Below are 19,766 nucleotides of genomic sequence, written 5' to 3'. Positions count from 1 at the left end.
TGACTGGGCTGGCCCATCCTATCTTGACCGTTCGGGTGTAACCGCCTCATCTGTCAGGTTGATCATGTACGATAATACGTAGGATCAAGGGTAGAGTAACATCTCGGATGAATCCGACAATGTATCGAATGACAATCGAGAGAAAAAAGCCACCAATAAGATGTACATGACATGCGTCGCTAAACGCCAATCTGGAAACACTTCTCTTACAAAGTTTGGCCCGACTTAACCGGCATGGCAGCCCGTTTCGGCCGAATGGAGAATTTTTGACGCCTTGAGCCTATCAGTTTGAACTGACAGGGAATACAAAGACAAGGATCACACCGTTTCAAGGGGGGTCATGTAGCATAACACAGCAGATATCAATGGAAACGGTTTACTGAGTTTGGAAAATCGGGCCATTTAAAAAAAATCGGCGAATTAAATGGGATCATAAGAGTCTTAGTATGGTTATTATTAACCATAAGCCTCAGGACTTGAGACCAGGAATAGCAGATGCAACGTTTGTGGTGAGCATCTCGTCCGCCTTCAAAAGAGGCTTTCTCATTTTAAGCCGCATTGACGACAACTATTATAGCAATTTTACTCAATCACATAGAGGAGGGAATAAGTGCAGTTCAAATAGCTGTAAAAACTCATATTTCCTGTTCTTATTCATTATTCTAGATTTTGTCGGGTAAGGAAGAAGAAAGTGTCTGACATTGTCATGATTTCTACAGAGCTTTTATTCTGATATAAAGTTAACTTTATTGAACCTTGTTAAAAAGCATGGCCTTGTGGCTCTATGATATTATTTTACTACCAAAGTTTACTGTTTTTAAGCATCTCATTTCTTCATGAAATGTTAAAATCTCAACTCATCATTCATTATTCTAGATCCAGTCCTATCTTGATAAACCTTATGATAAGTATGATTCATTTGGCTGATGTCACGTCTATTTTTCGTTTTCACCTTGTACAACTTTATCTCCACTTCTTGAATCCTATATGAACTTGATGTAACTATAGCAGTTGTCACTTTACACCAGATCATCTATTTTTGTAAATGCTGAAGTTTTCTCAGTATTTTCAGTACCTGATCCGTACGATCTTCTTCTAAGGGTTATTTTTTTTTAATTATGGTGTTGCTGAGGTATTGATGATAGTGTCCTTTTTCTCATGCTTCTGTGTACTTGATTTGTCTGCTCACAATGCTTAAACAAAACCTTGAAGGTTCATGACCTCACTTCAATTCCCAAACTTAGTAAACGAGAACAAAACTGTATCTTTTTAAACTTCCATTTCTATAGACATACGAGCTGTTTCCTAGAATTTTAGCTAAGGTTTGCAGTATCCTCATGTTAAACTTTCCTACTAAAGTTCAAAAATATTTGAGAATATAAAATAAAGGGATTCTACACTAATGCTACTACTTGAACTTCACTCCTGGAAATATTTGACAATCAGCTTCTTATTATCCAGCAACACAAAACAACTGGATATCTCCCGTCTTACTCTGCAATCATGTACCCTGTCAAGAGCGAAGACCTCGAGACCCTGGTCGAACAAAATACTATCCTGTTTCTCGATATGAATTCCTGGCCTGCTGGCTATGTACGTCGCGTAATCGAGCGTAGTCCCAGTTACATCACCACAAAGGACGGTAACAAGACTCTTCCAGCCGAACTTTGGTACATGATCCTATCTTTCTTGGAAGAACACCAGTATTGGCCCGTCTACCCTGTCAAAATGTCCTCTGTCCAACTGGATCACGAAAATCGAGAACCTGCTTTCATCTGCAACATAGTCACCGACTGGCGGAGATTTGGCAGTGTCGAGAACCCCAATGACCTTCATGATTACGAGAACTATCTCATGGACCCAATTGGAATAGATTACTATGATTTTCTCAAACAAGTCTTTGACCAACCCTACAAGGACCGAGGGTCCAACCAAGAATCCTCCGACGAGCACGAGCACGAGGGAGAAGAGGAAGAGGAAGAGAAAGAGGAAGACAAAATCGAAGAGGAATATGAAGACGAAATCGAAGAGGAATATGAAGATGAAAGTGAAAGTGAAGATGAAGATGGTTATATGATCATATCTCCTTTTATCGACATGTCCAAAACAGTACTGCCAGATCAATCCTTCACAATTCCTGTTTCCGACCTGGACTCCGAACAACCTTTCCTCTACTGGGGTGTGAGGGCCCCTGAAATGATTTCCTGGCTTGAAGAGGGAAAATGTGAGCTGTGCCGTGGCGCTCGTGAGTTTTGTGTTGGATGCTTGGACGGCAGGGATGTTCTGGAAAGGTTCACCGGGCTGGATGCTGCAAGACTTGGGGGGGATTGCGGAACAATCATGCTTTGCCCATTATGTATTGGGGAGGACTACGCAAAGAACAGTGTTTACGCAACGTCTGACAGGGCTAACGGCAACATGTCAGTTGAAGAGTTCGCTGAAAGTTGCAACCAACGTATGAAGGAACTTGGCTACAAGAAAAGTTTAGTTTTGATGAGGAATCTTTAAGCCTATTTGGTTTGGGTGTAAGTGTTACAGCAGAGTGCTCAGAGTTTCCATGGCAGGGCTGGATCAATCGACCGGGTCACTTTAGTAATTAGTTATATACGAGAAAAGGTTTCTTTGTCTAGTTTAGCCTCTCAAATCGTGTTATCAGCTCAAGCCTCGCACGAAAAAGGTGTACGGAATGCTCCAATTTCATAGTGGTGTTGCTAGTAATTGTCAGTTCCATCAAACGTTGGAAGTATCAGAAGACTTACAATGTCCATAGCCGTAGCATAGGTTCCCCCAACTAAAACCAATAGCCCAAAGAAGAAAGTAAAAATGCAGGCAACAGCATGCAAAATATTCTCCCTGGCATACCACTTACCCCTGCAGATAAGCTTGTACCACATAACCGCTGGGAAATACAGAATAAATCCGGAAACAAAAAGCGCCGAACTCAGTGAGAGAAGGTCGTTGAAGAAGGGAATAGCTTCACCGAGAACCCAGGAGATGATTGTTATTCCCGCCAGCGTGAGAAGCCAAGTGACCCAACCTTTGGGTGTATTGACAAAACGCACAATAGAGTTTCTGTAAAATCGAAGATGGACGTATTTCGCAGTGACCGTATTGCCAATCGCTCCAGAGATAAAAACCATCGGGAGCGCTACACCGAAAGCCACCTTGGGTAGAACACCAGGCAGTGACTCGAGAGCTGGACTAGCTACGTCTTTACCGACAAAGACATAGATGAGTGAACCGGTGAGGGTATAAATGAAAATTTCAACACTACCAAGTGTCCAAACGGATTTCATAAAGTCCTCTGGGGTGTGCATTTCTGACATGAAAGGTGTCATGTACATGGCGAAGCAGTAGGCAAAGATGATGTTGCAGATAGCCACCATGCCATCTTTGAAAGTCGCATCAGGATCAGGCCAGGCTGACCAGTCTGAAGCTCCCAGACCTCCAGGTTGGTTCGCAGCATCTACACCTGATGCGATAACTGCGATACCAATGGCGGTCATGACGCACACGAGATCGATGTATCCAAGGATGGCAGCCTCTGCAAAAGAAGGCATGACAGCAAGGATAAACAACATGAACCCTGATACCGCGCTGAAGATAAGACCACACACCTTGCCATCGGCCAGAATATTCAAGGCAATGCTACCAGTGAGGACAAACGAGGAGGTGATGAGAATTAACTGAAGCACATACATGGCTCCAAATAACTCCTCTCCAAACCTGCCCATAAGCAAGCCACCGATATCTCCATAATGTTGGATTGACGGATACAAGATTTTAATCTTTCCAATGATCCAAGCTGTGTATATGGCCATAAAACCAAGCGCGATACAACAGAAAACACCTGCAACTATGCCGAGTGTTGCAAAGGCACCAGGGAGACTGAACGTTCCCAGGCCGATGGCCTCAACAATAAGAATTACGGCGAGACGTTTCCATCCGAGGCGACGGAAGTGAGCTTCACCTTCAGCGGTTTTCTGTTTCTCAAACTCGGTGACTGTGCCGGGGGCTTGGTCATAGGTTTGGTCGATGCGGGCGATTTGGTCGGGGTGCAGACTGTCTTTTGCAGCTTTTGAATGTGGTGTGATTGAATCCATGATAAGTATTTACGATATTTGAAGCTGATCAAAAGAATAAGAAACAGGTCAGAATAAAGTACTTGTCTTATATATAAATCACATCAGGTTAAAAGCGCCAAGCTCTGGGGAAGAAGAGAATCCCCAGACCAAAGAACAGACTCAACAGGCCACGATCTTGCCCCCATGATAATGTACGTAAAAGTTCATCGATACAGAGCAATTTTTTATCAAATATTTTCAAGAGGTGGAGTTTTGTATATATAAATTACGTTATACCCCATCGACCGAGGCTCGCTTTGTGTTTGCTAGACGCGGCTCGCTTCGGGCCAATTTTGGCTTTTTCCACAATTCAATATCCAGTTGCCTCTATCGGATTAGCAGATGATCAGTGCTTTGATACGAGATGAAGCCGAAATACTCTGATAGACAATGGAATAGCTAATAAAGAATTGTCAGGTTATTCTTTGGAAAGTGGTGCGTTTTCTCACATGCTCCGGTTTCACTTTATGAGCCTATTCATGTAAAGGGAAGCCCTGGGTGTCTTGGTTGCATGCTCTGTACTTGGTAGCTCAGACATCTGTTGGCAGTATGAATGCAGCTCTTCAGGGCATGCCATAGCCATGACTTAGCATTATTACTTAAGATCAGCGCTTTAGACTTGGTGAGAAGAGCACCCTTAATCCTCAAATGACTTTCTGTTTCATGTTTCGGCTATAAAAGACGCCACATAATAGACGTCCTGGTTAACTAACAATAATGCTGCGTAGAGTTAAACTTTATCAGCAATCCCCCTAAAGATAGATTAAGGCTGCATATATGTTAACAGTAACTGCTATATTTGCATTTTCTTAAGATCGATAATAAGTTACAACAGGTTATTTAACAATAAGTAACTCTTCCAATGTGAATATATAAACTATTTCTATCAGAGCAGTTGCCCATTCTCATATACAGCAATGACTGAACCCTGAGATGGGCATGTGGTAGAAGAAGCGTCTGTTAAGCCATAGTTCCAACGAGATTCCCCTTGTATTCAACTCGGTTATCTAGATAATGAGACGAGAATGTCCAAGTTCTATACATAATCTATAGTGTCATCCGTATTCCAGGTTTAAATATGGCTCTAAATGCACCATAATATTCTATATTGTCAAAGGGCCAGCTGGTTTTCTCGTCAAGTTAAAGCTTAACTCCTGAAGTTTATATTTATCTCAAGCAGATAAGGCTATATTGGTTGACCTGCGTACCTGGTCCGTTAAAAACGTCTGCCGTGGGATTGTCTGTGGTTAAGACGTCCTGAATCATGGGAATTTCGCATACTTCGGCTGTTGCGGTCGTGTTGACATTAGGGGGTGAACCAGACGGCCCAGGAGGACATAGAGACGCAATAGTAAGTAGAGTTACAAATGACACCATTCGCAACATCCAGGCCAGTCATGGAGATTTTGAATTTCCCTATAGGCATCTTCCTGATCCCTCAGGCGGCGTCCAAGTGCCCATTTAACGGGCAGTTTGGGACGTATCCTCCGATCACGACGGTCACGCGTGTCAGTGTCAGTTGAAGCATTAGCCAACACTCTTCCATGGAGCATGGAATCTATCAAACCACCAAGGCCGCCAGTCATCACCCAGTCATCGTATGTGTCTCGGTACACCACCCCATGATTTATGAATTGATCATATCGAGCCATATTGTCCTTGTGATCGAGTCGGATCTTTTGAGCAGGGCCAAGGCCAGCCTGGTCTAAGGATACGAACTCATCGTTTGCTTTCAATGCTTCCTTCTCTATGTATAAGGTAAATTCGGGATCTTTTCCAACAATCCATTTCGAATCATGACCATGGTGATGACCTTTACACTCAGTACCGTAAGCACACAGTGCCCAGCCCCAATATTGATCGTAATGAAAGACATTAAAACAGCGCAGTGGTAGGTTCCAGATCCACATGCTGCGGCTCGGGCAGGTTCGACTCAGCGATGACCACCCTGACAAGTCCCGGCAGCTCGCACAACGAAGGCCTTTTGGACATGGAAAAGGTCCATAGGCTGCCGCGAGATCGAGCTTCTGGATGTATGGCAATGGCTCGCGGTAAGGAAGGTAGCGCAGAATTTGATAATGTACCTCCCGGGGCACCTTGTGTTGTTTCATGATTTCGTTGAGTTGGATACGCACTTGTTTACCCAACTCATCCTCGCAAATTTGACGTGCATCGAGACAAAATTGTTTGGATCGGCGAAACAAGGGGATATGCTTATCCCAGACCGTGTCATGATCTTCTGACTTGTCATACCAGAATTCTAGTCGAATTGGTCCGTCAGAACCATCAGAAGTCCATAAGAGGTCAGCATTGTATTGGCCACAATCCCATCTTGGCATAGGATCCTTGAACAGTTTAGGCTCGGCCATGGCATCCTCCTGATAATAGAATCTTTCACCATGCTTTTCGGACAATCGGGACCTCTCGGAGGGTGAGAGAGCTAGTGCGACTTCGAGCTCATGAGCACTGATGACCGTATGGCAAGGTTCCAAAACAATATCGTCACCGGCAAAGGCCCACTTGAAATCTTCGGAGTTTTTACTGTCTTTCCATATATTCTTCAAAGGTTTAAGCAGTGCATCATCCAGATTGATGCAGAAGTTGGAAAGAGCGTTATCCTCCCCTTTTGCCTTGTTTTTGTGGGGATACACTTGGTCATCGAACGTTTGGTGGATCAAAGATCCGAGATAAAGGACCATGCGGGCAGTGACGAAGTTCCTTTGCGGATGCGGCACGTTCATCAAAGTCTTGATAGGAGTAAAAAAACTCGACCAAACACCAAGTTTCATAGTCTCCAGAGGGTTATTTAGCCCCTGATAACCAGCAAAACGCACCATGTTGTGACATATGTTAGCCAATATCTGTTTGATCTGCTCATCCCCAGGCTCGATTAAGTTGTTGATCTGATCGGTCAGGTCTCGGTTGTATTTGACAACAAGGTCAACGGAAAAGTCTTCGGACATTGTCGGGGGCCGGAAGCTCATGATAGGTAGTTATGATAGACAGCCTAATGTTCGGATGAAGATGAAATAAAGAGACGGGAATATTTCGTCTCTCAAACAAGCAGTATCAAGCTTTCTTCAACGTCGAAGGACTGTAGAGCAGGTGTCAGCAAATGCAGTACCATGATTAGTAGAGTTTCCGGTCACATTTGGGCATGCTCTAATGCTCACCTTTCTTTTCTCTTGATCGATTGAAAAGACTAGATAAACTTTAGAGTCTTATCTGTGCTGGGAAAATAGCTGTTGATAACAGCCATGAAGGTGCAGTTGCTACAAGTTAGGCAGACACAGCGGGCAGGCAACAGCAGTCTTAAGTGGGTCTTGATATCTCCAAACTGGGGTATGCGCATTAGGTACACATCTCAACGCTTTAGGGTGCAAAGATACCTAATACCATGGCATAAATGGCATAAATTGAATTAATAGTTTCGTCCCTTGTGCTTCCAATAGCCACTCTTTTCTGATACCGAGGACATGGAAGACAAGCCACCATCCACCAGTGGAAACAACATCTGGTAGGTCTAGGCCATTTCCAAGGGATCCCGTTGCCCCACTGACCCTCCAGTGCTAGCAAGCTCACGAAATGACGATGGGCGTAGTAATAACAGTGATAATAACAACGAGTCAAGACGACCAGAGTTTGCAAAGAAAACGAATGGGTATAATAGAATAAGTAGTAGGTAGACTAGTTGATTGCAATGAATTGTACATCTTCATCTACAAACATGACAACAATAAAATAAGAAGTGGACCCCTTCTCGTGTAACATCCATCTTCAGTAAGTGAGTGTGTGTGTGTGTGTGACAGTCTAGACTAGTACCTGACTAGCAAAGCAGCATTAAGAAAACGCCTCCACAATGATCGTATAGAACAGAAGGAATAAAAAACGCCGAGCCTATGGTTAAAAGCAAAGCTAACGGGACAGTGCAGATAGCCTAGCGATAGTGGGATAGTGTGTGGGGGGACAAAAAAGAAAAGTCCATGGTGTGCTGTTTGTTTGTTTGCTTGCAGTAATTCGCATCGCCATGGGATAATTATTCGCTGTTTAGAAAGACAACACTTCCATAATATCGCCCATAGGGCTCTCCTCCCTTTGTGGTCTGCCAAAAACCAAGGGGGCCAGCGAATCAACGCCCGAGTCTTCCGCTTCGATGCTCAAAGTAGAGCTGCTGGATATCGATCTCGATGGAGAGATGGTCTTGTGCGAGGTTGAAGGTGGTGCAGGCGATAGGTAGGCTGATAGTAAAGCGTCCAGATCTGGGCCATTCGTAAGTGTCGGCAGCACAGGTCGACTGATTCGTCGGTAGTGTCGGGTCGCAGGCGGCAAACCAGTCTGAGGACGCTGTATTGGTGCCGAGGCAGATCTCTTACTCGGCGAGCGCGTAAACAATCGAGGCAGCTTATTAAAGCTCTTGCGAATAGAAGAAGATCTTGTGGGTTCTGCTGTTGCTGTCGTCGTCGCCGTCGTCGTCGTGGGTGTAGTCTTTGCTCTTGTCATAGAGCTCGGGTGTTCGAAAAACTCGATGCCATGAGAGACAGGAACATTGCTCGTGACGGTATTATTGAAATCCTCCAGTAAAGAGTGAATCTGGGTGTCATCGAGACCCTCCACCAGCTCAAACAGCTGGTCTACCGACCCGCGGTGGTGAAGGTGATGAGTATAGGTAGCGTCGTCGACTGCCATGTTCGCGCCTCTCTCTCACATAGAGAGAATCCGTTCAGTGGGGGAGTAAAAAGGAACGATTGGTCAAAGCCCAGTTTTAGAAAAGAGAGTTGGCGGCCGCAGAGGTTTAAGGAGTCGAGATGAGACGAATCGGTCGGGGCGGGTCCCCCTTGAAGAAAGAGAGAGAGAGCGAGGTTCAAGTGAAGATGGGGGATATTTGGCAGGGATGTTTCAGACGAAATTAAACAAGCCATGACTTTTCCCTGCAATTGGTTAGTCCCCATTTCAAGGGGAATTAGGCGAGCCTCACTCAAGTTTGATGGACCAGGCAAATGTTGTGACAATATTGACGTTGTTTTCGTAAATGATTGCATCAACAAGGCGTTCACGTCGCGGTTGTTGGTTGTTCTTGGTAGTGATGTTCGTTTGCTGGAATGCGATCTTTCAGGAGACCAATCCTCAAGCCAAATGATCGGCACCCACGAGAATCATTCAATCTCTAAGCATAAGATATTCAGGGTCTTTTTGAACTAGTTTTTTTACTAAATAAATTGATGTAAATTAGCATTAGATGCACTGACATAAATAAAGTCACTGCTTTGAGCCCCATCTTGTTCAAATAGCCGCCTCGCGCTTATACTGCAGCCTTAGTGTATAAGGCGACCCCGAATTCTCACAACGCATTGATGATTGCTGTTACAAGTTTCAACAATGCTCACTCAGTGACTTCTAATAATATCTTGAGCATCATTTTTACATTTTGGATTGCGTCAAGCCACTCAGTTAGCGCATGCCCAACGTCTCCCTACCTAGCTAAGACCGCCCTTGGGCACCACCATGAGACCCTTGATGATGCCTGAAGCGTCAGCCCTATGATTAGGGTAGTAAAAGAAAAGAAAAGAAAAGAAAAGATATTTTTGACCAATAGCACACAACTCTAGGTTGAGCCAGTTCTGCGGTGCAGTCTTCTGGTGGTTAAGCTTAAGCCAAGCCTGTCAGGACGACGCTGCCCTGTGGCGTAGTACAGCCATCAAACGACACCTCTACAAACGGCTGCAGGATCCAAGCCTATTTCAACCTCGAACAAGATTCATTCACGCAGTAAGTGAGTTTCAATAAGGCAAGTACAAGCTTGAAGTCCTGGTATGTACTGTCTGTGCTGATGCGCAAAGGCCCAGTCGTGTAAATGATACAAGACTTTACATTAAACACAAAGTAGATTCATGACACTGGCGATGAGTATTTCATTGTTACGAAGGGCTTGGTGAGAAATTTTGTTGAAGTATTAGACAAAATCATATTTGGATAAGCCATTTCAAGAAATATGGAATCTCTTGACAGTGGAAGGTTCTGGTCGGTAGATGAAATGTAGGTAGATATGTGCGGACATGCCAGCACAAGATGACACTATCGTAGCCGTTTGCTCTTTCAAAATCGTCTTGCCAGATACAATCCGTTGGTGGTACCTTTCTATACCGACCCATGCCCAAATATATCTATTTTAAAGTAAGTATGGATGAACTACTCCATAAAGAATCAAAACTTCTGATCACCTCTTCCGGCATGCCCTTTGAACTACACATCCATCGTCTTGTGTCATGCCTCAAAGCTGGTGAGAGCTCCAAAACTATATCTAAACGATCTCACAGTATCATATACATAGCAGTATCCACGGCAAAAGGACTTGATGCAAGAGTTATGACGTTACACGAAACAAATCAAGCTTGAGTATTACTATTTCTGAAGAACGTAAGGTTAACATAGCAACTTTGAGATATTAGTTCTGTATCTGATGTCACGAAGCATCCAAGACGGAAGAACCAACACAACAGATAGTTGGCTGGTTATAGCACTGTTTCAAAAATACCCAGGTGTCTCAGACCGACATCTGGTGAATCTTTTGTTCAAACAACTCCGCAATCAACGCATGCACTTCCTTCCCAGGGTGATACGAGTCAAAGAACACATGCTTCTCTGGATCACTACACAAGTGCCGTGGTATACCCTCGCTCGTGTAAACACCAGTAAGACACGCTGTGGGCGGGTTCAGATACTTATCCTCAAATCCATAAGCTTCGGGATCTGAGGTTATATCTTTGAACAAGCCTCCCACGTCGACCACAGCTGTCTGAGCATAGGCAGAATAAGCGGCAGCAATGTTTTTGAGGCCTTGTGTGAGATCGCTACTGTATACTTCGACGCTAGGGATGTCATAATCGGGCGAGTTGTAAGTTGCTGGGAAGGTTGTGGCTTTGAGATAGTTGGCGAGGATGATCTTCTTTGCGCCTGGTTTCGGGTCAGTAGTGATATCTAAGAGTAAAAACCAATCTAGGCAACCATACCGGCATGATACAATCTATCGACATTCTCGTTGATCAGGCTCGTAACCTGTTCTCCAGTAATGCTCGTATTAAACAGGATATCATTGGCGCCAATCCAATGAACAAAGATATCATCGGTTGACGGCTTATCCCATGATAGGAATGACAAAACTTGGTCTGCGGCCGAAGGAACAGAAATCGTCGACTCGGAACCCGTACCTCCGGCGACGAAGTCGTTGTTGGTCGTCGCTCCACCAGTTGCGAGATTAATCAGCTCAAAACCAAGATCTTTGGCCACTAGATCGTTCCATTTGAGCCCATTTCTAGGATATATCAGTACATACATCTTCAATAGGAAGGCCCATACATACGAGAACGAATGTCTGTAATAAGCCGGGTCTACCGGCCATGTACCATTGCTGACTATCCAAGAGCCGTTTCCGTTGTCGCTGAAGCTGTCCCCGAAAACGATGAGGCGCGGGACTTTGGTAGCGGCGTAATCGGAGACAGGAAGTGCATGCGCCAAAGAACTGGCACAAAGGCCTACTATCCAAGAACTCAACATTTTGAATAAAAATAAAAAGGGTTGAAGGTGGTGAATTACGTTGAAGGGATGAAAGTTGTGAGATATAACCTCGGTAAATAAGCCACCACGCCTGTGTTATGTCTTACAGCCATGTAAACATCGTCAATTGTGCCACAGCATCATCTTGAAGGGACCAGTTATTATTATTTGTCTGTTTGCCCGTCGGTTCAATGCGCCCCAGGTCTCAAGGTGCCCAGGGAAGTTGTATGTAGCATAAATTGGCCTACTAATGTCGTCTCTTATGCTTCTAGCGCAACTTTTCAGCCTCACAACTCCAAACAACCGGACGCAATACCATCAAATAAACATCAATTGTATGAGCAGCTTCATGATCTTTGCTTTAACTTTTTGCATCATATTTTTACATAACAATCCCAACATACACCTAATATACAAAGTCTTGTCCGTCGTCTCTTACAGTGCAACCCTCATGCTACCTAAACCCGAAGTCGTCACCATGCTTTTCTATAAATCTGTCTCCCAACCAGAAGATGATTATGATCACAGGCTCTCTCTCATGAGCCCGACATAAAAAAGAAAATTACAAGACATTAATTAGTGGAGATGTGCTTGCACCTCGCTCATCACTCTCGTGCTTAGGCCTTCTTCTCGGGTGGGTTGTTCCCACCGAACCAACCTCCGAAAGAGCCCATCATGCTGTTCATGGCCTCCTTCTGGGCAGCCTCCATCATCGCAGCCTCTTCCTTGAGCCACTTCTCTCCGTTCTCGCGGATCTGCTTCTCAAGCTCCAAGTAGTTCCTCTGGCCACGCTCACGGGCAACGTCCTGCAACATCTTGCCTTGGGCGAAAGCCTCAGCGGGGTTCTGCTCGCCGTCGGGAGACACCATCATGTTCATGTTGCTGGGGTTGAGGCCTAGCATGCTGCCCAGGGCACCAACACCAGAGCCATGTCTATGCTTGTGAGCGAGCTGCTTGGCCTGGAACTCCTTGCGGGCAATAGCCTCACGACGGGCGAACTCGGTGGGGATATCCTTGCCGTCGAAAGACTTGATCACCTTGCGGACATCGGCATACTGCATTGTGTGGATGTACTCGAGGAAGGGAATGAGGTTGACGAGGTTCTTGTCGTTTCGGTCACCCTTCCAAGGGTCAAGAATAATGGCGTTGTCGGGCTGGTTGCGGACATGCTTGGCATTGGTGTCGATGATGATTACCTTGGACAGGTCACGGTTAAGATAGGAGAGGTCCTGAGTTGTTAGCGCAGGCAGAGTAACAGTGAGGGAGTCTCTTACCTTGACGATCTCTCCATCCTCAAATTTGGTAGCCTCTCGGTAGAGGGGCCACAAGATCAAGCGGAAAGGATCCAATTTCCTCATGACAGGCTCACCAGTAGCGTAGGGGGTGGAAGTAAAGAGAACCAGCTCGTAGTACTGGCTTAGGTATCGAATAAAGTAGTCCACACCAGGTCGCTTAGCGATTCTCCAACCGTGCTCACGAGTCCACTCGCTGTGGATGAGGAGGTCGTCCAAGCTCAAGCAGAGGGTATAAGGGCGCTCGAAAGTAGGGTCGGGATCGGGCAAGAGCTTCTCGAAGGCGGGCTCCTGGTAGTAAGTAACGGACTCGGTCATACGGGCCTTGGCACGCTTCCACCACAATCCAGGACCAGGGCCGTTGGGAATATCAGAGTGACGCTCAGCTTCGATGTTATCCTCCCAGTTGCGGCCCATATATAGAAGACTCAGTGTACCACCAGCAGCGGTCGCAGTAAGCATAAATCTTGTCCACCACTTGCGGTTTCGCTCAGAAGTAGAGACGTATTCCGAGCGGTCCCGCTCGCCACCTTTGGATTCGGCCTCCTCCAATTCTTGAAGAGCCTGTTGCTCCTTCTTCTTATCGCCTCCCATCTCCTCAAAAAGTGTTGAAGGAATACCTTGTGTCAAGTCGGGGAGCTTGTGGAAAGGTATTTGCTCCCCCTCTTTGGGAGCATCGGGCGATTGCTCGCTAGCCTTGTTAACGTCATTCTCGGCGGGCTTCTCTGGCGTCTTTGCGGCCTCAGTATCATTTTGGGCTTTCGAAGGCTTCTGTTTCGAATCTTTGGGCGGTTGACCGGATGAACGCTTGGAGTATGATCGGAGCCATGGCGAGGCAAAGTGAGGAGCAGTAGCGGGAATCGCTCGGAGAGAGGGAGATGCGACGGGCTGTGACAGACGAGCTGTCATCAAGCCCAAGCGGGAAGCCTGGGCTACTCTAGACAACATTTCGAAGGATAGGAGGTTCGGTCGTTGGGACTGGAGCGATTTTCGAGGTTTGAGGGTGGTGAAGTGAAGGGTCAAACTTCAATGGCCTAGTAGAGCTTAACGAAGTTGGTCTGATGCTCCGCCATAACCAGCATCGCGCAGTCGGCTGTGGAAAAAAAATCGCACGGTTCTGCAAGCCAAAGTGGAGCGTTCTGACGCTTTGTCACCGCGGATTAGCCGTGCACTGTCAATGTCGTCATATCGTTATCACAAACTATCACGTGAGATCTCTCCGGTCACGCCCCGATGAAGCCCCGCGCCCAAATCCCTACTCGAGATTGAAGGCAGTGTTCAAATAACAACGACATTCGACAGCAAGAGTTGTATTGTCATTTAATGTCTAGTCCTCAGACATAAACTTCATTTCTTTTCGAGAGCATTCTTCAGACGCTTCTCGAACGATAGATAACTTTTTCATACTTTGCCACAGTTCAATACAAGTCCCGGCGATTATTCCGATTAGCTACCCGACACTAACGATGGATGTCGCTCGCGCCGCCTTCTAAAGCGGATTCTTCTCAATCGATACCGACCTACATACATACCATGATACACCTCATGACAACCCTCACTCCAGCAAATTGAACCAGCAATCAAGGCAATCAATTGTCTGTCTGTCCTTAATCATCATCACCTAGCAGTGATTCATGCATCCACGGTCCCCCTCATCTTGAACAGAAATTCTCCTCTTCGCCACCTCGAATCCTTCATCCTCATCACAACTTACATCCACCATGGCACGACGGTCTAGCAAGAGCTCAGCCTCTCGGCCAACGGGCTCCATACGCATTGTGATGCCGTCATCCAGCAAAGCGCCTCCCGCGAATGCTGCGCCTGAACCAGCTGTTACCGATGAGGATGTAAACAAACTTAACATCGCCGACCTCACTCTAGACGTACCCCTGATTCCCTTTAGAACGAAGCGTCGAGTTCCCAAGAACCCGTTTCATTTTCTCTCTTTACCTGCCGAAGTGCGCATTCAGATCTACACATACTTCTTCGACGATGTTCCTACACTTCTAGATCTCGGACCTGGCAATTATAAGCGCGTACACAAGAAGCTCGGCCTCATGCGAGTCTGCAAGCAGGTTCATGATGAAGCGACCTTCGCATTCTACAGCACACGAACTTTCCGTCTATTTCCTACCTATCCTGGCAAATACTTCAAGAGTAAGAAGCCTCTGCTGGCAAGGTTGAAGCCGCAGCAGCGACGATGCGTTACATCTCTCGAATTGCGTCTTGGTCCTGGATGGAATGCTCCGCCTCGTGGATGGGTTGTTAACCCGGCCCTCGGTCTCTCGGAATGCGTGGATGTTGAGCGCCTCAATGTCTTTGTCGAGTGCGATCCTAGTGATAACATCTTCCAAGGTTGGCGCCGATCAGAGGGTTTCTACGAGGCTTTCAGCCGGAACCTTCTCACTGATGTGTTAGAGGCATTGCCTTCCCTTCAGGTTGTTCAGTTCGATGGCTGGACTAGCGTCAAGAAATCCGGAGACATGATGCAGGGCCTCATGAACATTGTTGAGCAACAAGGCCTCGGCATTGAATGGGGCCCTGAAAGAGGATGGACTGACGCCAACGACGATGAGGTAGAAGGGGCTGAGCCGGTGGGATATCCTGAAGGATTCCCCCACCCTGGGTATGAAGCGCATGGACTATTGGCTTTGGCCTAGTGTTACAGCCTGAGCTTATTTCTTGGTTCTGATGAGTTTTACGACGAGCACGTTTTCTTTTATATACAATAATGCAATATATGGCTACTATACTCTAGCTATATCCATGCAGCGAAATACTATCAAATGCTATTCCAAACCGTGGTATTGTCCGTCTCTATACTTCGTGAAGTCAAAACAAAGTCTTACTGAGCCCCAAGCATCGCAAGTGCATTGCGCAGTTCCTTAACGGCAGTAGGCACATCCTCAAAGTTCAACGCCGATATCGCCCATTTGGCGTGCTTCTGAGCCTGGTTGATGTCTTTCTGGTCTGTCGAGTACCTTTCTGGAGCAGGTGCGGATGTAGGGGCCACTGATGGGGGTGAGTGAGCCGGTGACTTTCCAGGGTGTGAAGAGGCAAGATGCGGCATCATTGGTCTGATAGGTTCGACAGCTGGAGGTGCTTGTGGTTCAGAAACAGATCCCTTTCCAGGAGGAGCGGAAGCGAGATGAGGTAGCCATGGTCTTGCCGCCGCTGCTGCATTGAGAGGCTTTAAAGGATCAATTGGTGCCTTTCCTGGATGTGAAGAGTTGAGATGAGGCATCACTGGTCTGTCACCAACAGGGGCTGTAGGCGCGGGAACAGATGTTGGGGGCCCTCTTGGGGGGACTGGTCCATTTCCAATGGCTGAAGAAGTGAGGTGAGGCAGCCATGGTCTTGCGTTTGCGGCAGCTTCAATAGGTGATGGGGAGTCAACACTTGGCGCCTTGGGTAGTGATGAAGCAAGGTGAGGTAAGAACGGTCTGGCAGCCGCTGCAGCAGAAAGTGGTGCCAGTGGTTCCATGCCTGGCGGCTTTCCGGGATGCGACGAATTAAGGTGAGGCATCATAGGCCTTGCAGGAGCGTCGTGGTCGTCGGATATCTCCATGGAAGTGGGGGCATCGGTTGAAGGCTGGGCAGCTGGCTGTGCTGGAGACTCTGCTGCGGGAGAAACATCAGGTGGTAGACCGACTGGTGGGCGACCAAGCTCGCCACCGGGGGTAGAGCTTGTGCTCATGGGTGATGGGACAAAAGGCTCTGGAGCCTGCCCCTCCGGTTCAGCTTGTGGTGGGAAATAACTAGGGTCAGTGGGATCTTTTGATGGCGCCTCTGTAGGCGTGACAACTTTGGGCGACTCTCCAACATCTGGAGCATCCTCGACTGTAGCTCGCTGGCCTCCTGTTAAGATCTGGACTTCGGGGTCAGATGGATCCAGACCAACGCTGGGTTCGGGCTCTGGCGCTCTGGGGTTTGTTTCATTGGGGTCTTTGCCTTCACGAATAGCCTTGAGGATTCGAGCAGCGTTCCACTTTGCGAACTTGATCTTCTTCACAACCTCGGGGTCAGGCTCGCCCCATTCGCGCGTAAGATCGAAGAACGTTGCAGCGGCATCGAATGTGTCGGCGGTTTGTCTAGGATATGTCAGTTTGGCGTGTTTGAGGATGATACCGTTACCATGACGTACCTCGTCACTTTATCAGCTCGCAGGGTACGCTCGGCGCGATCAAACGTCTGTTGGGCGAACTGCTCAACGTATGCTTGGCCAGTAGCGTTATCGATAATCGCTTCATCGTCAGCGCGCTCCGTCTTTGTTGTTTCGAGACGCTCGATCAGGGTCTTTGTGAACTCAAAGGCTTCGTCGTCTGAGTTGTGCAGGCCCTTGCCTACGATCTGGTTGACAGCATGGTATTCACCTGCAGTCAAAAAAAATTAGCGACTGTATAGATTATGTCGATTTTTGTGGTTGGGCTGTTACCTACACCAATATGCGAGGGCCGGTTTGATGCTTCTGAGCTGGTTCGCGCGGTTGATGAAGCGGCTCACTTCGGGGATTTTGAGTACGGCTGGTAGTGGCTCGGCCATAATGTGCGGTATTTTGACGGGTTTGACAGGTTTGACAGTTTCTCGGAAATGGCTCAGATTCGAAACGAGGGATAATTCTTTAAAAGTCGGGCACTAAACTGGAATGACGCAAGTTGAATGTCAACTCCAAGTTGTTTTGGAGATCCTTACCCCACCTCCATCTCGATCTCCTCATTCTCTTGACTTCTGCCTTCACGTTGACGTAACGGTTTGAGTGGTTCGTTTGCACAGCCACATATTTCCCCGGATTCGGTCAGCTCACGCCACTTGTGGCACAAGCTGAATCTGGAACCATCGAATCAAAGGACCCAGCTTCACTTTCCCTTGTCTGATCACCGTGGCTTTTTCTCCGAAGATGCCACTTTGTTCTTGACGACGACAACAAGTGACTCTAATTTCTTGTCATTGAGCCTGATAAATAAGACCCAACTTCCAGACTAATTAGTTTAAGAGCAATACTTCTCACTCTTCCCTCTTTTACATCGTCAACCTCGCATTAGACTTCACAATGCATAACCCCACTTCTCTGCTGGTGACTTTGACAGCAGCCCTGGCGGCTTTGCCCGAGGCTCAAGCTGCCATTTACACCAAGAACTCTCCTGTTCTTCAGTTGAACGCTCGCAACTATGATAAGATCATTGCAAAGTCCAACTACACCTCTGTAAGTCATCCCTACCCGCACCTATGATTCCATGCTTACATCTCCCAGATTGTCGAGTTCTACGCTCCTTGGTGTGGTCACTGTCAGAATCTCAAGCCCGCTTATGAGAAAGCCGCCAAGAACCTCGATGGACTTGCTCAAGTTGCTGCCATTGACTGCGATGATGACGCCAACAAGCAGCTTTGTGGCTCCATGGGTGTCCAGGGCTTTCCCACTCTCAAGATTGTCCGCCCTGGCAAGAAGTCTGGTAAGCCCGTTGTTGAAGACTACCAGGGCCAGCGAACTGCCGGTGCTATCCAAGAGGCTGTCCTGAACAAGATCAACAACCACGTTACACGTGTCAGTGACAAGGACCTGGACTCTTTCCTCGCGGGCGACAAGCCCAAGGCTATCCTGTTCACTCAAAAGGGAACTACCAGTGCACTCATTCGAAGCATCGCCATTGACTTTCTCGATGTCATCTCCGTGGGTCAAGTCCGTGATAAGGAAGCGGGCGCTGTTAAGAAGTTTGGCATTGAAAAGTTCCCCGCTCTCGTCCTTATTCCTGGCGAAGGCAAGGATCCTATTGTCTACGATGGTGAGATGGCCAAGAAGGACATGGTCAAGTTCCTTACCCAAGCTGGACAGCCCAACCCTATCCACGCCACTGGCAACACCAAGAGCACCAAGGCCAAGAAGGATGATACCAAGAGTTCCAAGAAGAGCAAGTCGACTGAAGCCGCCAAGGAACCCGCCGCCGAATCAAAGGAACCTGCTGCTGAGCCTGTCCCTTCCATTGTTCCTATCGCTACTATCAAGAGCTTAGAGAAGCTTACTGAGGAGTGCCTCGCTCCCAAGTCCCACACCTGTGTCCTTCTCTTCACCCCTGGTGAAGCTGGCGAGAAGGCTGTTGAGTCGCTCTCCCACCTCAATACAAAGTACGTCCATGGAGGCCGTAACAACATTCCCTTTATCGCCATCCCCAGCGACAGCGACGCCGCCTCCACTCTTCCCAAGGCCCTTGGACTCGGCGACAAGGTCAACCTGATTGCTATCAACACCCGCCGTAACTGGTGGCGCCAGTATGAGGGTGACTTTAGCCTCTCAAGCGTTGAGAACTGGATTGATGCCATTCGCATGGGCGAGGGTGCCAAGAAGAAGCTTCCCGAGGGCGTTGTCGTCCAGAAGAAGGCCGGGTCGACCCAGGCTACTGACCCCGAGCCCGAGGTCGAGACTGATGGTCCCGACGATGTCAAGACCGTCATCGAGACTGAGATTGAGACCGAGTACGAGACTGTCACTGGCGCCGACGGAGAGGAGACCCAAACCGTCGTTGAAACCGAAATTGAGTACGAGACCAAGACTGAGACTGAGCACGCTGAAGACACTGCCGAACCCGAGGCCCAGCCTGTCGCCGAGTCTGAAGCCGAGCCCAAGACCAAGGACGAGATCAAGCACGAGGAGCTGTAAATACCACACGTTTCAATCTTCGAAATCTTACAATTAGCCTGTTACACTATGATATTATTCTAGCGCTGGAGACATACCTGTAGTTTCTTAAAAACTACCGATCAAACAGAGAACTCCAAACTTATTTTTCTGACCCGATGCAAAAAC

General features: G+C 47.3%; 9 protein-coding genes across 9 annotated transcripts; 3 read left to right on the top strand and 6 right to left on the bottom strand.

Annotated features, from left to right (window-relative positions):
- Positions 1-1,503: 1,503 nt before the first annotated feature.
- FPOAC1_012323 (uncharacterized protein) lies at positions 1,504-2,508 on the top strand (the record flags this gene model as incomplete). Its single annotated transcript, XM_044856680.1, has 1 exon — positions 1,504-2,508. One exon carries the CDS (start codon positions 1,504-1,506, stop codon positions 2,506-2,508), a length of 1,005 nt encoding a protein of 334 aa, XP_044703993.1.
- Positions 2,509-2,657: 149 nt separating this feature from the next.
- FPOAC1_012322 (uncharacterized protein) lies at positions 2,658-4,103 on the bottom strand (the record flags this gene model as incomplete). Its single annotated transcript, XM_044856679.1, has 2 exons — positions 2,658-2,711; positions 2,760-4,103. 2 exons carry the CDS (start codon positions 4,101-4,103, stop codon positions 2,658-2,660), a joined length of 1,398 nt encoding a protein of 465 aa, XP_044703992.1.
- A 1,954-nt stretch (positions 4,104-6,057) lies between these two features.
- Positions 6,058-7,108, bottom strand: FPOAC1_012321 (uncharacterized protein; the record flags this gene model as incomplete). Its single annotated transcript, XM_044856678.1, has 2 exons — positions 6,058-6,132; positions 6,209-7,108. 2 exons carry the CDS (start codon positions 7,106-7,108, stop codon positions 6,058-6,060), a joined length of 975 nt encoding a protein of 324 aa, XP_044703991.1.
- A 1,063-nt stretch (positions 7,109-8,171) lies between these two features.
- Positions 8,172-8,810, bottom strand: FPOAC1_012320 (uncharacterized protein; the record flags this gene model as incomplete). Its single annotated transcript, XM_044856677.1, has 1 exon — positions 8,172-8,810. The coding sequence occupies one exon, from the start codon at positions 8,808-8,810 to the stop codon at positions 8,172-8,174; it is 639 nt and encodes a 212-aa protein (XP_044703990.1).
- A 1,855-nt stretch (positions 8,811-10,665) lies between these two features.
- Positions 10,666-11,675, bottom strand: FPOAC1_012319 (uncharacterized protein; the record flags this gene model as incomplete). Its single annotated transcript, XM_044856676.1, has 3 exons — positions 10,666-11,075; positions 11,132-11,433; positions 11,482-11,675. 3 exons carry the CDS (start codon positions 11,673-11,675, stop codon positions 10,666-10,668), a joined length of 906 nt encoding a protein of 301 aa, XP_044703989.1.
- A 617-nt stretch (positions 11,676-12,292) lies between these two features.
- TIM50 (mitochondrial inner membrane protein required for protein import) lies at positions 12,293-13,915 on the bottom strand (the record flags this gene model as incomplete). Its single annotated transcript, XM_044856675.1, has 2 exons — positions 12,293-12,904; positions 12,950-13,915. The coding sequence occupies 2 exons, from the start codon at positions 13,913-13,915 to the stop codon at positions 12,293-12,295; spliced, it is 1,578 nt and encodes a 525-aa protein (XP_044703988.1).
- A 773-nt stretch (positions 13,916-14,688) lies between these two features.
- Positions 14,689-15,627, top strand: FPOAC1_012317 (uncharacterized protein; the record flags this gene model as incomplete). The annotated part of the gene is made up of 1 exon (XM_044856674.1): positions 14,689-15,627. The coding sequence occupies one exon, from the start codon at positions 14,689-14,691 to the stop codon at positions 15,625-15,627; it is 939 nt and encodes a 312-aa protein (XP_044703987.1).
- A 185-nt stretch (positions 15,628-15,812) lies between these two features.
- FPOAC1_012316 (uncharacterized protein) lies at positions 15,813-17,509 on the bottom strand (the record flags this gene model as incomplete). The annotated part of the gene is made up of 3 exons (XM_044856673.1): positions 15,813-17,058; positions 17,112-17,340; positions 17,407-17,509. 3 exons carry the CDS (start codon positions 17,507-17,509, stop codon positions 15,813-15,815), a joined length of 1,578 nt encoding a protein of 525 aa, XP_044703986.1.
- Positions 17,510-18,017: 508 nt separating this feature from the next.
- Positions 18,018-19,619, top strand: FPOAC1_012315 (uncharacterized protein; the record flags this gene model as incomplete). The annotated part of the gene is made up of 2 exons (XM_044856672.1): positions 18,018-18,170; positions 18,219-19,619. 2 exons carry the CDS (start codon positions 18,018-18,020, stop codon positions 19,617-19,619), a joined length of 1,554 nt encoding a protein of 517 aa, XP_044703985.1.
- Between the last annotated feature and the right edge of the window lie 147 nt (positions 19,620-19,766).

The sequence above is a fragment of the Fusarium poae genome, chromosome 4, assembly GCF_019609905.1.
Source record: "Fusarium poae strain DAOMC 252244 chromosome 4, whole genome shotgun sequence".
NCBI classification, from domain to species: Eukaryota; Fungi; Ascomycota; class Sordariomycetes; order Hypocreales; family Nectriaceae; genus Fusarium; species Fusarium poae.
This window is presented reverse-complemented; position numbering and strand designations above follow the sequence as displayed.